At 36.4% G+C, this 16,259-nt stretch overlaps 1 protein-coding gene across 1 annotated transcript; it reads right to left on the bottom strand.

The window, feature by feature from the left end:
- Window positions 1-11,108: 11,108 nt before the first annotated feature.
- On the bottom strand, window positions 11,109-15,592 carry LOC113312706 (putative disease resistance protein RGA1). Its single transcript, XM_026561445.1, has 3 exons — window positions 11,841-15,592; window positions 11,651-11,728; window positions 11,109-11,497 (listed from the first exon to the last, which is right to left on the bottom strand). The coding sequence occupies exon 1, from the start codon at window positions 15,440-15,442 to the stop codon at window positions 11,861-11,863; it is 3,582 nt and encodes a 1,193-aa protein (XP_026417230.1). The 5' UTR covers window positions 15,443-15,592; the 3' UTR covers window positions 11,109-11,497; window positions 11,651-11,728; window positions 11,841-11,860.
- Between the last annotated feature and the right edge of the window lie 667 nt (window positions 15,593-16,259).

Below are 16,259 nucleotides of genomic sequence, written 5' to 3'. Positions count from 1 at the left end.
TGGATAGATAGATCTTAAACCCGACAAATGAGTTTATTAGATTAAACGGAAGAGACTTTGTCAAAATCATATCACTGAGATTAAATAGACTTGTTACCAAAAAGATTTGTTGATCCTTTACTGTTTGGAATACGATCAAAAGGAATTGTTCCAATGCGTGCACTTATCGAATGTCGGAAGCGCAAGGATACTGATGAAACTAAGTGAACTATGGGTAGTTGCTTGGTCTCAACTATACGAAGTTGTTTTAGATTTTGTATAGCGGCTTAATTCTGAGAGTATTCAATTCTGTACTAGGTCCTAGGTTTTTCTGCATTTGTTCCTCATTAACAAAATCTTGTTGTGTCTTTTACTTTTTTATTTCCGTAATTATAATTGTTTATTATAATTAGAAGTAAAATACACAAACGTTAATTTCGTATTACTTGATAGTGATCCTAAAGAGTTTGGTTAAGTCCGAACCTATTATCAAGTAATCACACTTTGATTGTTGTATTTCCTAGATCTCGTATCCGTAGACGATCACACAAAGTATGAATAACGATTTTTCGTATTGTCTGGACTTTGTCCATGGACAATCACTTTCGATAAGAGAACTTATAAGTGGATATTTTAAAGATTGTGGTGTATCTGGGTACCCTCGTGTTTTTAAAGTATTTAACGAGGTTGAATCCTCGGGAAGGAATAAGCAATTTTATATATCACCGTATATGTTGGAATATACAAATCCTTTAGAATAAAATAAGTTAACTCTTTCTTAGTTATGATGTGTTTTCTCTGGTTCTCTCTTTAGATATTTATACATATCAATAGGACTAGACACATACCTTAACAAGGATAAGGTTTCCTAAATTAACTCTAAGAGACAAACCTCTTAAGTTCTTATACTTAAGACAATAGTAATTGGTTTCCAAAACCAACAAAATTTTCTAATCTAGTCCTTGACCATCCTACCAACAAGTTTTTATTTGGACCTGATAATTGCACGTCGGCAATTCCCTGTAGCAGTCTTGAAATTTTGAGGAAAGAGACAAAATAATTCGGATAATATCTGTGAGGATGAATGACAATTGAGTAGAGAACTTGAGAGTTTAATAAAAAGCCTCACTTCATTCTACTTTTTATTAAGGGGCAATTACAATTCGTTCACAAGCATTTCATTTAAAAAAGGGTAATGTTTCCATCCAATTTAACACTTTTGAATAAAATGGTATTAACTTTTCCCAAAATACCCTCATCATTTAATTAATTGGTTGATGTTGTGTTGATGAAGCGTTGGAGCTGGTGGTGGTGAAAGATTATGAATCTTTGCTAAACCCTATAGGGGTAGCGAGGAACCCTTTCAGTGAATACGGTGTAACGATACTGAATGCAATGTAACGATGTGTAAGCGACGACACCGCATTTAAAAACAAGACCACTATAAAAAAAGAAAACTTTCATGAAAGCCTAATTTGAATTATGTATGAAGAGATAAACAGGAAGGATACATGATAAAAAAAATTTATATAATAAAGGCCTAATTTGAAATTATATATGAAGGGATAAATCAAAAGGATACATAGAGGAGGATCCTCATGGAAGGTTGGTGCGCAATTTCCCAACCAGCTCCCAAGTCCAATTATGATCATTTAAGTCAAAATTTAGGCATTTTAGCCCATTGCACTCCATAAAATATGTGTTGATCGGTAACTTGCCCACCAATTTTCTAAAGCCTGGCTAAGGATATGTAGGTAGTTTCATTAACATATTAAACTGTGAGTCACCACTAAACTCACTACTTAACTGAAGTATGACCATTTTGTTAATAGTTTGTAACAATATGACTATTTTGTAAATTTTCCTTTTATTAATAACTCTACGTTGACTTAACTATTTCCCGAGATATTCCGGATTAGAGATCTAAAACGTGCCGGCCCAACACAACCTAGTCCACGAAGTCACGTGGTTAGCATGCTACGTGCTAGGTTGGGCTGTGCCAGAGATTCAGATGTGGTTGTGCGGTGCTAAATGGTGTGTTGGGGTGTACTGTGCCAGAAAATTTACCGTGTCGTGCTGTGTTAATCCACTTATTTTATGTTTTCCAAAATAAATATTTTTCAGATATATTAGTTATTATATGTATTATTATTATAGAAATTAATTAACATAATTAAAATAAAATATCAATCCGCATGCTGTGCCTATTTGTCTGGCACATCACAGTAAATTCAGCTAATATTACGCCGGTCACGTGCTGTATCGCGCTGTGGTGTGCTCTAAATGCGCTGATCAGTCCTAGTTTGCACCTCTATTCCGAATAGAAATCCAACGTTCCTTTTGCAACCTCCTTGTCGTTCGGTTAGTAAAAGATAAAAATGGATCCCAACATTTTGTCCTATTCGGGACATATCTCACGATCCAGCATCTCCATTTCAATATCAATGCCGGCCTCGCTGCAAGTCCAACATGCTAGATGGGACCCACTTAATTATCTAGCTGGGATGGGACCCACTTATACCTTAAGTAGGTTCGAGGAAGCTTCAAAGCAAACGCCACCTGACAAACAGGGTATTGTTTAGACTTTATAACACTGAGACGTAGCTAATGACGTCTTGAGTGATCGAGTTGACTTGGATTTTTTTTTTATTATTAGAGAGCAGTGGGTACATGGTATCTGCCGCGAAGATGCTTCTTCTTCTTGCCCCCTAAATATTGCGTTCTGCACTCAAAATAAATAATACCAGAAGATACATCAATGGCTCAATGGCTATGATTATTTTTATTTTTTTTGGGCTATCATAATTTTTCATTTTAGTATATGTTACTGGACATATTGTGGAAATTTTCGAAAAGATCAAATGATAATTTGGACAACCCCTCTACGGATGGGATGCATGTTTAGTAGGTCGTGTCTTTTATTTTCTCTCGAAAAAATCCTAGTAATTTCGATCGTTTTTATTTTATTTATTTAAATTCAACAACTTCAAGTGTGTGCATTTCATCAGTTTCAACATCTGGTTTAATTTTGGCGGAACATAGTAAGAGGAGAAACTCTAACGCACATAACTGAGGCGTCATCTATTTTGAACGGCTAAGCTAATCGCACGAAATGCCCGGTAAATACTCTTAGAAGTTAGAAGTAGGAAAGATCATGCATGCATGCATAAGATTAGATTCTAATTTTGTTTTGTAGATGGGAAAAATAAAATTTTAAAACAAAGCCGTATATGCCATTTTGGTCAAAAGAAACAAAGTACGCCATAGGTTTATTGGTCCTTTCATTCCAAAAGATTTTGGCTTTAGGAGATGATGTTCGTTGGAAGGTCAATTCTTGCCCTCCGCGAAGGAGCTTTGTAAGGTCGTTTTTATTATACTTTACATACTAATATCTCCACTACGGCACTACCTCAACAAATTATTTAAAATCAAAAATTATATGATTTCCACCGCCCATTAAAATTTAGAATTTGTAATGGAAAAATCAATAACAAATGCAATAATTCATTTTCATTAATTTATCGATAGTTCATCCATTGACTTCACAGATCGTCGCTCTGCAGTAAATCATCTATCTATAAAAGCATAAAGACATGAAACTTGTTCGGTACAAATATTTGAGCAAGAAAAACAAGACAGCAAACTTCAGTAGCAAAACCATGGAGAGCAAAAAGACTACGAGTTTATTCTTGGTTTCCACGATGTTTGTCTCATTGGCTTATGGTGTGGATGCTTCTATCTGGGACGGTGTGTGCTATAATGAGGGGGAAGGCTGCGGCTTGGCCCATTGGTGCTGTGACGGCTTTTCTTGCAATGATCTCTTATCAGGTGTTTGTATTCACCACAACAACTATCCTGGCGATGATTTTGATGCTCCAGGCGGATACTGATTACGCTTTTCTTATGGAAGAACATGATTATCTCTGTGTATTCTTTCCTGTCTCATCCCGACTTACAAAATCTTTGCACTTGTATTAGTTTCTGATTTTCTTGTATTTTGTTTTTCATTTTGCTTGTGAACGATCATGTAATTGCTTTTTTAGTTTGATTGAAATGTATTTTGATTATTCATTAAGAAAATAATAATGGGAACCGCCAACGAGGGTTGGGACACCCCAAAAAACCACAGACCAACAAGGGTAGGTATTATTGGTGTGGGTCCCAGTTCTGTGTGAGAGTCGAGACAAATCCCGAAATCCCGATCCAAAATTTCCGAAGAACAACAAAAAAAAGAAGTAGGAATTACATATAGATCCTATTATAGTGTTCTTAGTTAGTGGCAGGTCCACCCACTAAAGCCCAATAACCAGATGTCCATAATTAAAAGAAAGAAGAAAAATGGACCCAAGTTTTTATCACTTGGTCCCGTACACGTGCGAAACTAGGAAAATATTTTCGGTAAGTGTCTGGATTGCCCTTCATACATAATAACGATAAGACTAAATCAGTCACAGAGATTTTCATTTTCATTTTCTCTTTCCACGACTCCAGCTTTGCGTTGAAGATCGAAGAAACTCCATTTGAAAGCATCACCGACGAGTTTTATTGAATGAATCATCAATAAAATCCAACAAACAAGATAAGTTTCATCTATTTTGATTGTTTAATTCGGTCGTAATCCTTGATTTATCAGTTTGGATAAGAATTTACAGAAAAATCTATGGTTTCAAAAACCCTAATAGCACTAAATTCACTTTGAATTCCTAACCCGATTCACAATTAGTTTTTAGATCTGTAATCTCATTTCCTTTCTCGGTGATTTTAGCTAAAGATTGGTTGTATAGGTCTGAGTTGTTGATGTTTGATTGTAGATCCGTGGTTGCAGGATCCGGTAGTACATATATGTCGTATCATAATTGTTATATATGTTTAAGATGTGTAAAATCCATCTCTTTGTTTTGAATTTTTCTTGTTTATGAATCTGTTTTTGTAATTGATATTATTTTGATTGGGTGGATTGTCAATTTGAGATAATTTTCCATTTTTGGTAGATTATTTTTTTTCCCAGTTAAAATCATACTTTTTCTTGTTGTTTTAATTTCATAATCAGGAGTACATATGTGATGTACTGAATATAATACGGTCGTTGTATGTCTATAAAATGTGTAACATCTAGATTTTGTGCATATGTGTGTGCTTTGTGTAAAAATAAATAAGTATCAGTTTGATAATCTAATGAATCAGCATTGGTATATGTCTTTCTTTTAATTTGGTGCAAGCCTTTGTCATTGGATTCATGCTCTGTTCTTATTCGGATCTAGAGACTAACATAGTTCAGGTAGGTAGCTCTTAAGTTTTTTATTCTGATTATTCTTTTATAGTTGATTCTATTTTCAGCTGATTTTGGGTGTGATCCAGCAGTGCATATATGATGTACTGTTTATATCAGTATGCTATATATGTACTGCTGCAAAAGAATCCAGCAGTGCATATATGGCGTACTGAAAAAGAATTGTTTTGCTTTTGTTATATTCATTACTTGTTTTGATATGCAATTTATTTTTAGTTTTTGAATCCGTCTAATGGATATAGGTCGAAGAAGAACGATTTGTCTGTTGGTAGTTTAGTTCGGGTTAGGCGTAGGAATGGATCGTGGTGGCCGTGGCGTATAATGGGATTGCCTGAATTTCCTGATGGTTGCGTCCTTTCTCTGAAGGATCAAACTCCGGTGAAGTTCTTGGGACGATATAATGCAAACATGTAAGTGTTTCGATATTCTTGTTTATGTACTCTTGTTTAGTATGAAGTGTGTTTTAATGGGTGTGCATAATGTATGTACTGCATTCTCATGCATTTTAGTGTGTTTTGATGAGAGTGTATAATGCATGTATTGCATTCTCATGCATTTTTAGTGAGTTTGATGGAGTCCATAATGAATGTACTGTATTATTCCCAGATAAGTATTGTAAAAGGTTTTTGCAGCTTCATTTGGTATAATTTGGCAGTGCGTATATGCTTCACTGCTGAAAATTCAGTTTATATACGCTACACTGACGAGAAATCAGTGTATAAATGTTGCACTCTGTAAAAATCACAGTCTACACTTCATAGAACATCACAGTAGCTGCTGGTTTTTTGCTCCATAGCTATTATTCTGCACTAAGCATAACCAAGTAATCCGCTTGGAGTTTTTATACATTTTTTGATCATCTCAGTTGGTCACTTAGCAGGGGGATCAACAAGACGTGCTAGTTGATATGGTTGCATAAAGTCATTCTTACAAGTAGAGATTGGTACACCTTATCAACACAACTACGTAAGACTCTTGCTTAAGTTTCTTTCTTCGCTTAGAGGAATACCAAAAAAAACAAACTAATAAAAAGTTTATCTCCTTGCTATACCTTTTTCTCTTAGTATACCAGCACCGTCATCTATCCGCTGGACAACCCATAACGATTTTAGTTTCAATTTTTAAGTATATTCACTCTATAATTGCCCAAGTTGGACTAAGTGAAGTATTGTTCATTATGGGGACATTGATAGGATCCTGTACATATTTTTCTCAACATTAAATCCGTGTTATTATGTTTAAAATCCACTGAAAATATGAGTGCATCCAATATGTACTGATAGTTGTGAAACGAAGACTTGCCTTTCTTAGCATTACACATAGGTTTAGATAGAATTAGTTGTGTTTTGTAATGCAATCACTGTCATGGTGCTTAAAATCCGATAAAATTATGAGTGTAGCTAATATGTACTAACAGTTGTGAAAGGAAGAATTTTTTTTCTTAGGATTATCCATTGGTTATATGATCTTTTTGGGTTGGTAATGGATTTGGCTTATTAAGCAGTTTATGTGTCGGTTCGAGAACGATTTTTCTTTGAATTATACAGTATGAATTGGGTTTATTCAAGGATGATTTTTTTAGATGTAAAACATGAACTGAGTATAGGTATACTGTCAATAAATTGGGTGTATAAATATTGTCAAGAAATAGTTATTTGTTGCCTTCGAAAAAGAAAGGACCGAATAAATTGAGTGTAAATGTACTGTCAAGAAATTGAGTACATCATTTATAGACTGGAAAACATTTTGTAGGATTATTACTCTTCGTTAGTTGGTATGGTTTGCTAAACGCCTACACGTCTTAATAGTTTTCATTGGTAATGGGTGATAAGTGCCTTAAATACATCTTTTGAATGTCAATTTCTTATGCTTTTCTTAGTTATTTCTCTTGTATTTTTGTATATTACGTTTGTTTTATTTTGCAGGCATTTTGGAGTCATGTTACATGAAAGAAGAGGAGAAGAGGCATAATTCATCATTTTAGCTACGCTAGGTGCTAATGGATTTGAAGCCAAGGCAGTCACACTTATTAATCGGGGTATCCACCTGCTGTGATAAGGGCCACGTCTTATACCCAGCAACAACAAAGCTAGGTCCTAATACCCTCGACCAGTTCCGCTCATTTCATCTCAGTCTACAACCAAAATACGAAGAGCTGCTGCCAAGAGTTCACCGTTGTCCAACCAAGTCGACCAGCAGCTAGTCACGGTTCTTGTGGTCGTGTTTGAGGAGGAAAGGCGTCATCCAGAAGCTCAGAACAACACGACAGAGTGAGAGATTAAGATCGATAAACCAGTTGAGAAAGAGTTGTTGTCTGTCATTGATTGGAATGAAGATCAAGGGATATTAGGACTGGGATCTCGAATCTGAGAAGGAAATAAAGATTGGGTATTCAATTTTGGAAAGTTTGGTTTGATTTTGAAGTCGTTTTGCTGCCATGAGAAGGCAGTGAAGAGAAGACAAGCTGCTGCCGTTATGAATGAATGTTTTTGAGTTTTGAATGAATTAGAAATGCAGATGCTTGTGTAATTGAATTATTGTCGCAGGTAAGGAGATTGAAAGAGCTTAGGATTCAACATCAAGCTCAGAACTGTATATAAGCAAACTGCACACAGGCTGTTTGTGGAAAGGCCGGAAAGAGCATTTCTTCACAGTTTCAAGATCAGCTGCGACCAGCTTAGTATGTCAGATGTAAGAGATGTTAAAAATGCAGACAAGGGATTGTGCAACCAGTATTCGCAAATCCAAGTAAGTCTGTTATCAGCCATGGGTACATTGGTTGTACAAGGGTTCGACCGGACTTTCGACAAGAGTTTGAGGCGAGTAATCAGTGAAGAGGGCAACAGTTCTGCCCAAGTATTGTGTAGCTGCTAGTCTTGGCTCGAGGCTATGCACAAGGGATGTCTGGCAAAGGAAAAAGCTTTATTTAGAACTTGAGATAAACATGGAAACATTGGTCGAATATTCAAAGATTGGGTTTGTAAAACTTGGCCGAAAAACCAGTTAAGAGAGTGAAGCTTCTTGCCATTGATTTTGATAGTTAACAGTTGAGATATGGAAGTTTCAAAGTTTGTATGGTATGTAAAAACTTGGGTTTGCGCTTGATTCGTAAATTGCAGGAATAAAGAAAGGGAAGTGAAGAAACTGGGGTTATAAAAAGAAGACCTAAAAGCTACTAAGAGAACATCTCATACCCCATACCTCAGGCGACTGTTTTCTTCTCAACAGATAGGAGCTTTGATCCTCTCCAAACCCTACCACCATATCTGTTGCATCATCTCTATCACCACCTGCATTACCTTCCATTGCATCTATCCATCCGCATACACCATCTCGTCTGCATATCACCAACATTCATAAACTTCCGTGTCTGCAGTTCAGTCCACCTACCACCATCAGCATATTAACAGCAACACAAAATCACCTCCTCCGCCAGCTGCTGTTACATCTATTCCACCTGCATTTCACGAGTTACGACTACATCAGCAGTAGAATACCGCCTCAACAATACCAGTTCTGTCGAAAGCTACAACACCAAGCAAGAAGCAAGCATCCGTACCTCCAGTCCATACGCCATCACCATATCGCCAGTCCACAACATCATTCCACTACCACCTGCCGCTGCTTGGGTTTGCTAATTTGGTTTTAAAGTCGTAGTTTCTATTTGCTGTTGTTATTATTTTACCATGAACTCCAGTAGATAATTGCATATCGATTAAGGATGATTTCAACGTCCGAACATGAACTCCAATTGATATTTAAACTACTTTATTGTTTTGCAATTTATCTCGTTATTGCTCATTCTTTACCGTGCCAATATTGTTTATGAATTATTTCTCAATCGTTTAAATTTCAAATTGAATGGTTGTTTGGTGATTCTAATGCTAGTTGAGACCTCTTCAACCCGTAATTTTCTAGAGCCTTTTAATATAAGTAGTAATATGTGGTTATTGACGATGGGATTTTGTTAAGTAATCATATGTATTAAATGACACTAGTAGATGAATCGAGCTTATGTGTTTGTCACTAGGAATAACCTATCTCATAGAACTTAATGCATTTGTTTAAGTCATACCTAGAGAGCGTACTTCTAGGAAACTTGGCAAGTAGAATCCGGTAGTCGAGCGCTTCCGTGTCCGATGAACTTAGGAGATAATAACGGAATAGTTGAGCGTACTAACTATTCTAGGGTTGTTAGTAATGGGTACTTTGCAGAAACATAGTTATATTTGTTAAGATATGGTCAAGATATGATATATCTTGATATTATTGTGTTTGTTATTTGGTTGTAACTGCATATATATTTTTTTCTGTATATATCCTAGATATTGTTAGGTGTATCTTTTATTTGCCTTATCTAGTTGTTAGGTGTATCTTTTATTTGTTTTATCTAGTTATGTAAACATGTATAAATCAAGCTTTTGCCTATCAATGAAGATACAGAGAATTATTCTCACAACTACATTAGAATCTCTATGCTCATGTTTATCATGGCATCAGAGCTAGGAAAGATCTGAGAACCAGTTTCCGCTGCAATATAATCCAGAGAAAATACAACCCAGAGAAAACATTAGTAATCATGTCAAGAGAAGATTCTCAACCTATCACTGTCCGTTTTGATTGTTGGAAGTTAAACCAAGATGTGGATTTGGTTCGTGGATTAACATCTTATGTTGATCCAGTCCGGATGGATCAACTGCTGCAGTTGACGCAATCAAGTTGGATCAACATACGCTGTTGACACACTGTGCGATATTTGGAAGTTCGAGTTAACTAGAAGAGCAAGTTGTGTCGGTTGCTTGTTTTAGAGTTTTACTATATTTAGAGTTTCTTTGTGTTTCTAGAAGTGTGCTTTATTTAGAGTTTGCTTTTATTAGGAAAGTGCTTTGAGTGATCGCCAAGTTTGTGAGACTATAAGTAGGTTATTAAGCCCTAAAGAATTGTACACCAAACTGATTATCAATGTAATTGTTTTTATTGTTTTCGTTTGTGCTCTCCTCTCTCTTGCTCGATCTTACGGTATTGGGCCCTCCTCAACCTGGTGGTTCATACCCTATATATTGGAAGTCCAATTTCATTTTAGCAGGTAATAATTATTGAAAGTTTTTGTTTTCGTTTTCTTTGGATGGAATAGTAACTTTTATTGGTTTGTTGATTGATCACGTTCTTATAGTTGAAAAAAAAATCTCTATTTCGTTCTCAAGAAAGAGGAAAAAGATAAAGGGATGACTCGGTATGGCTAACTGTGATCAATGTAGTCAATATCGGCCGTATCGGCCGATATATCGGGGATATTTCGGATATCGGCCCAGAACGATACGATAAGAAGGATATCGGGGATACGATATTCGCCCGATAATATCGGCCGTATCGGTCGATACGAAATTTGACTACATTTCCTGATATGAGACGGTATTGGTCGTTTTCTATAAAATTTAAGGGTAATTTTGGCGAAGAAAGTCTTCCGGGTGGTAGTAGAGGTGTATGTAGCTCTCGAAGCAAGTCTACTAAAGTTACTCTTTTGTTTTTTTGATAAAATTGATGTTATCTATTATATCTTATCCGAAAATGTGTGGAGAAATGTTTAATATAAAATTATAGTCTCTAAATCTAGAACCGATATTTCAGCGATAATATCCCCGATATAAAATCGTACCAGTGTATCGGTCCCGGCCGAGATGAACCGATATCCGATATTAACTACATTGACTGTGATGAGTCAGTTGACTCACTGAATCTGTGACTCCGCTCAGTGATGAGTGAGCTAGTTACTCCGAAATACAGACCATGCAGAAAAGAACTTATCTTAAAACCAAGCTCAGTTTTAAATCCACTAAAATTGCATAAATAGTTAGACAACGTTTTCATTCCACTAAAACTCCTTAATTCAAAACAGAAAAAACACACAACAAGACTCTGACTCGAGCTAGCCCAGTAAGCATCACTTATATAGTGACTGACATACATCCCAAATAGGTTGGCACCTACAGCCACCACCAATCATTTGCAAAAGAGAACAAGAGAGACAGAACAAGAATTATGAAAATACGCAAAAGAGTAAAATGAATCATTTGTAGCAGAGTATCCTTACAGTTCAGAACCTGTGTGCATATATCTTCATTTCATCTCCTGATCATGTGCATGCCCATTAAGAAAAACTTGCTTATGTTGTCGATTTTTGGTGACACTGCAGATTTTTATTATAAGACCATCAGAGAAATCTGATACCTGAATGAGAACAAACAAAACCACAATTAAATCCGTGTCCTTATAACACATGTGAGAAAAGATTGGATAAAGACAGCACGAAAGTACCGAGTCATGACACTGATTCAGCAATAGGTACCACAATAAGTGAGATGAGTTGTTGACTATACTCACTTGTCTTAGGTACATGTCAGAACTTTCCAAATGCAACCCGTAGAAAAAAAAGAAGTACTGCTCCAATTAGGCCCAAACCTATAGAAATCAGAACAAAATGATATTGCAATTTGCAACAAAACAATAAATAAAACATATGTAAAGTAGTAATGAAACAACAGATAGAAAGATTGAGAGAGGGATAACTGACCTGCTGTTGCCGCTCCTGATTTAAAAATAGAAGAGACCTAGATCTGCGTGATCAAAAGAAAGTTTTTCAATGAAGTCGAGGGACTTCAAATCATAGGGTAAAGACTCCACCAATTCATCGCAGCCCATGATGCCTAGTTTCCGCAGAGAAGTCCAAGATCGTAAATCCGGCAGTACTATTATCTCAGGGCATCTATCCAAAAGCAATGAGCGGAGAGAGTTGTTGCCCATGGTGCAGTAATTTTCTGGGAATTCTGATAATGATTCATATTCATTCATATCATCATCCCTGTCTAGAAGAATGAAACCTCGAAAATTGTCGCAGCATTGTATCTTCAGAGATTGAATAATATTATTGTTCAGGAGTACATCCAGTGGAAAATATTGTACTTCTGGAGAATCTTTAAGACAAATGGAAGTAAGAGAAGACATCAAGTCTCTACTAGCCATAGAGATTACCAACTGGAAAGTGGCAGCTTCTAAAGTCAGTTTCTTCAGAGAAGGAAATGTGTCAGGCGTGCTTCCCAATTTATCACATTCGATACTCAGAGTCTCAAGTACGGGGAAGGAAATATAAGGTGGAGGAGGAGCAACCCACTCTTCTAAGTTTTCCATGCAATACAGATCCAACTCAATTAAGGAAGGGAATAATGTTATAAAACTCCCAACACTGCTGCTCCTTTCTTCTCCGTCTTCTCCTGTTTCATCTTCATGGTGATAAAACTCATGACCCAAACACTCCACAGCATTCATTCTCGCAAGCTTAAGTTCCCTAAGACTTGGAAGCATACCTAGAGCTGGAAGATTCTCTGAACTCTTGCAATTTGTTAAATCTAATCTTACCAAATTCGGAAGGCAATCAGATAACCACCTTGGAAACTCCGTACCCTTAAATTCTTTTATTTCCAATTTCTTCAAGTTAGGGTGAGGTTGGAGACCTTCCAAAACATTACTATCGCTGGTACCCCTGTAATCCCAACAGAGCAGCAAATCTTGAATGTTATGCTTGTCCTTTAACTTTGCTCTTTCGGCGCCTTCTTTTCCACCTCTCACATTCTCTAGATTGTGTATCCACAACACCTGAAGGAAGTTCAGGCCTGCTAACTCTTTTATCCCACTATCATCATCTTTCCTCACCTTGTATGACCTTAATACTTCAAGGAGAGTCAGCGTCTTTATACCTCTTGGCATTTCATCCTTCCAGTTGTTGTGAGTAAGACGTCTCAGCTTTGGCCAATTGTTAATCTCTTTAGGAAGCTTACACTCAGATCCTAGTTCCACGATCTCCAAACTGCAGAGACTGCTAATGCAAGATTCAGGTAGTACTTTAATGTTAGAGCCTTCCAAATCAAGGCATCTTAATCTTGTCAGCCTACCAAAGTCTCCTGGTAATGCTTTTAATCTTTTGCAGTAAGTGAAATTCAACTTCCTTAAATTTTCGACCTCAGTGATTGAGTCTAGATTTGTGATGTTTGTCAGTGAAACATCAAGTTGACTTAAATGATTTAAACGTTGAAAAGAGACAGGTAAACCGTTTAAATTACATCTTCTGAGATTTAATGTCTGCAGATTACTGAGTAAACCGATGGAATCAGGTAGCACAACTATATCCGAATATGAAAGATCTAAGTGCCTTAAATTTTTCAAAGATCCAATGTCTTTCAGAATATTTTGAACATTAACGCCTCTATGAAGTACAAATGTCTGTAGATTGTAAAGTTGACTAACTGACGCATCTTCTACTTCTTCAACTTCAGAATGCGAAAGGTCAAGGTACCGCAAATGTTTAAACCTGAATGCCGAAGAGGGAATTTTCATACTGTGTACACCAAGCAAACATATGACCCGCAAATACTTATTATTAACCAAATCCTCAACTCTCAAATACTTGTTTTTCAGAAAAAACACTGACCGCAATTTGGTGGAGTTATGCAAGACTTTTACAAATGTTTTAGATGAATTGTCATCCAGAACTAATTGTAGACGCCTAGTTTCCGAAATATTTCCCAATTCACTTGCATTAACACTCATGAATTCATGACTGCCGAAGACACTTTGTGCAAGATCATGTACTAAATCATGCATCTTGCACAATTGCATTTCACCTAATGCATCTTTTTCTACATCTTGAAAGAAAGAACTAGACAACAAATCTTGGAAATAATCATTTCCAATATCTTCTGTGGATCTTTTACTGCTCCTATGAGATGGCTGAAGAAACCCTTCAGCCATCCATAATTGGATTAAATTTTCTCTCTTGATTTCCCAGCCCTTAGGAAATACACAACAATATGAAAAGCACTGTTTTAAATGGGAGGGTAAATTATCGAAGCTCAATTTCAATATAAGATTGATTCTGTTTTGATTTTCTGGTGTATCCAGAACATCACTGTCTCTAATTGACAACCAATCAAGCTCGGTTTTCTTCAAGCGCATAAGACTTCCTAGAAAATTTGCTGCAAGTGGTAAACCAGCACATTTTGTCGCTATCTCCTCTCCTATATTGGCCATAGTTGGAGTCTCAACTGCTCCACCGAAAGAGAATGCTTTGCTCTTGATAATAGACCAACATTCATTTTGGGTTAATACTTGTAAAGTGTATGGTGGAATTAAAGTCTCAGTAATAGACGCAACTTGGTGTTTTCTAGTAGTGACTAAGATTCTGCTACCTTCAGCACCAACGCCTAAAATTCCCCTAAGTTTCTCCCAGTCCTCGATGTTCTCATGCCACACATCATCCAGCACTAACAAAAATTTGTTTCCAGCCAGCTTCTCATGAACTTTCCCTACCAATACCTCGATGTTTGAAAAATCATCACACTTGTTTTGGGTAATGGACTCTACAATACTTATTAAGATCTTATAGATATCAAAATCATCAGACACACAAACCCAAATTCGTGGTTCAAAGTTTCTGACAGTTGAGTGATCTTTGTAAACCAATTGGGCTAGTGTAGTCTTGCCAAGACCACCCATACCCACTATGGACATTACAGACAATTTTTCTTGTTGACTAAAGTTTACAGAAGAAGATATTAATGATGATGTATTGAGCAACGCCCTTACTATGTGTGACTTATCATTTTCTCTTCCAACAATTTTCATTTCACCTACAAAGGACATTGTCTCTCGATTCCTTTGTTCAATGTTTAGATCATGAGCAGTACCATTGCTACTAGTTGGTTCCAGAAAAAACCTAACCGTATCACTAGCAATTCCGTCTAACTTAATATTGATATCTTTAATTTTACGAGACATCTTAATACGAAATGCAAGTGGGTTAGAAGCTGAAACGAAGTTCCGTACCTTATCTCTCTTGCGGCCCTTTTCAGATTGATACATAGCTTTATAGGATAACTCATCCAGAACATCATCAACATCATAAGCTACATCCTTAAGCCTTCTTAACCAAAGTCCCACAGCCGCGTCTTTTATTTGCTTTTGCTCAGCATCAAAAGTCACAGCCTCAATCATCTCCAGGGTGGTTTTAAGCTTTTTTAAGTCGCTCTCGACACCCAAAATACCAATATCTTGGCTAATAGTCGAAACCAACTTCTTCAGTATCACTGATGCAACATTAACAGACAGCTTTTCTATCGACATGATAATAATGAAATTGATGATATCAGAGATAAAGCAATTATGAATAAGAACAATGAACGAACAAGTTTGATTTTCAAAGACAGAAGCAAAGCAAGAAGAAGACTAACTTTTGATTGAGATTTATGTTTAATAAAGATTGTGTGACAGGGAAATCAGAAATGCTGAGATATAGAAGATAGAAATCAAAGTCAACGAATAACAAAAAATGATTCAAAGACAATAAATATGTAGAGGATATTTGTTTAATTAGTGAGAGCTGGCCAACTATCTTGGCTTTAATAATAAGAAAAGAAAACTCATCTATTCTTCACCCAAGTCTGAGAATGTGAATGCTAAGAAAACACAGCCATTGAGGTTTGCAAGCATCTAATTATGCAAAAGGATTTTTCACACTATGTCTTGGCATATTATACAACAATGTCAGAAGACTCAGAACCCAGATGAAATGGTCTAATGGCCTACTCTGGGGGAGAAAATCTATTCTCTTGACACATTTCCACCGAAAGCATCCCATTCTAATCTAATGCAAAAGGCAAGTCACTGACCTTAGCTTCTGATGTCTAGTTTGGGTTCATACTCTATATATAGCATGGAATTTTGTCAACAACCTATGAAAACCCCATTTACCACACGATCAGTACCTAGACTAGATCCTACTATTTTCTTCTTATCCCAAACTACCTAGAGAGAAGACCATAGACAAAATGACTTGTTGAGAAGAGGTTTATATGTTTTCAACTAGTAGTAGGCTAGTAGCCCCTTTTTCTTCTTTCCTCTCTCTCACAAGCAATTACGCAAACACTTAATGGTACTGATT

Source organism: Papaver somniferum, chromosome 1 (assembly GCF_003573695.1).
Source record: "Papaver somniferum cultivar HN1 chromosome 1, ASM357369v1, whole genome shotgun sequence".
NCBI classification, from domain to species: Eukaryota; Viridiplantae; Streptophyta; class Magnoliopsida; order Ranunculales; family Papaveraceae; genus Papaver; species Papaver somniferum.
This window is presented reverse-complemented; position numbering and strand designations above follow the sequence as displayed.

Excerpts from the sequence above, each read along its gene's own strand:
- LOC113312706 (XM_026561445.1), bottom strand. The coding sequence starts at position 15,442 with ATGTCGATAGAAAAGCTGTCTGTTAATGTTGCATCAGTGATACTGAAG.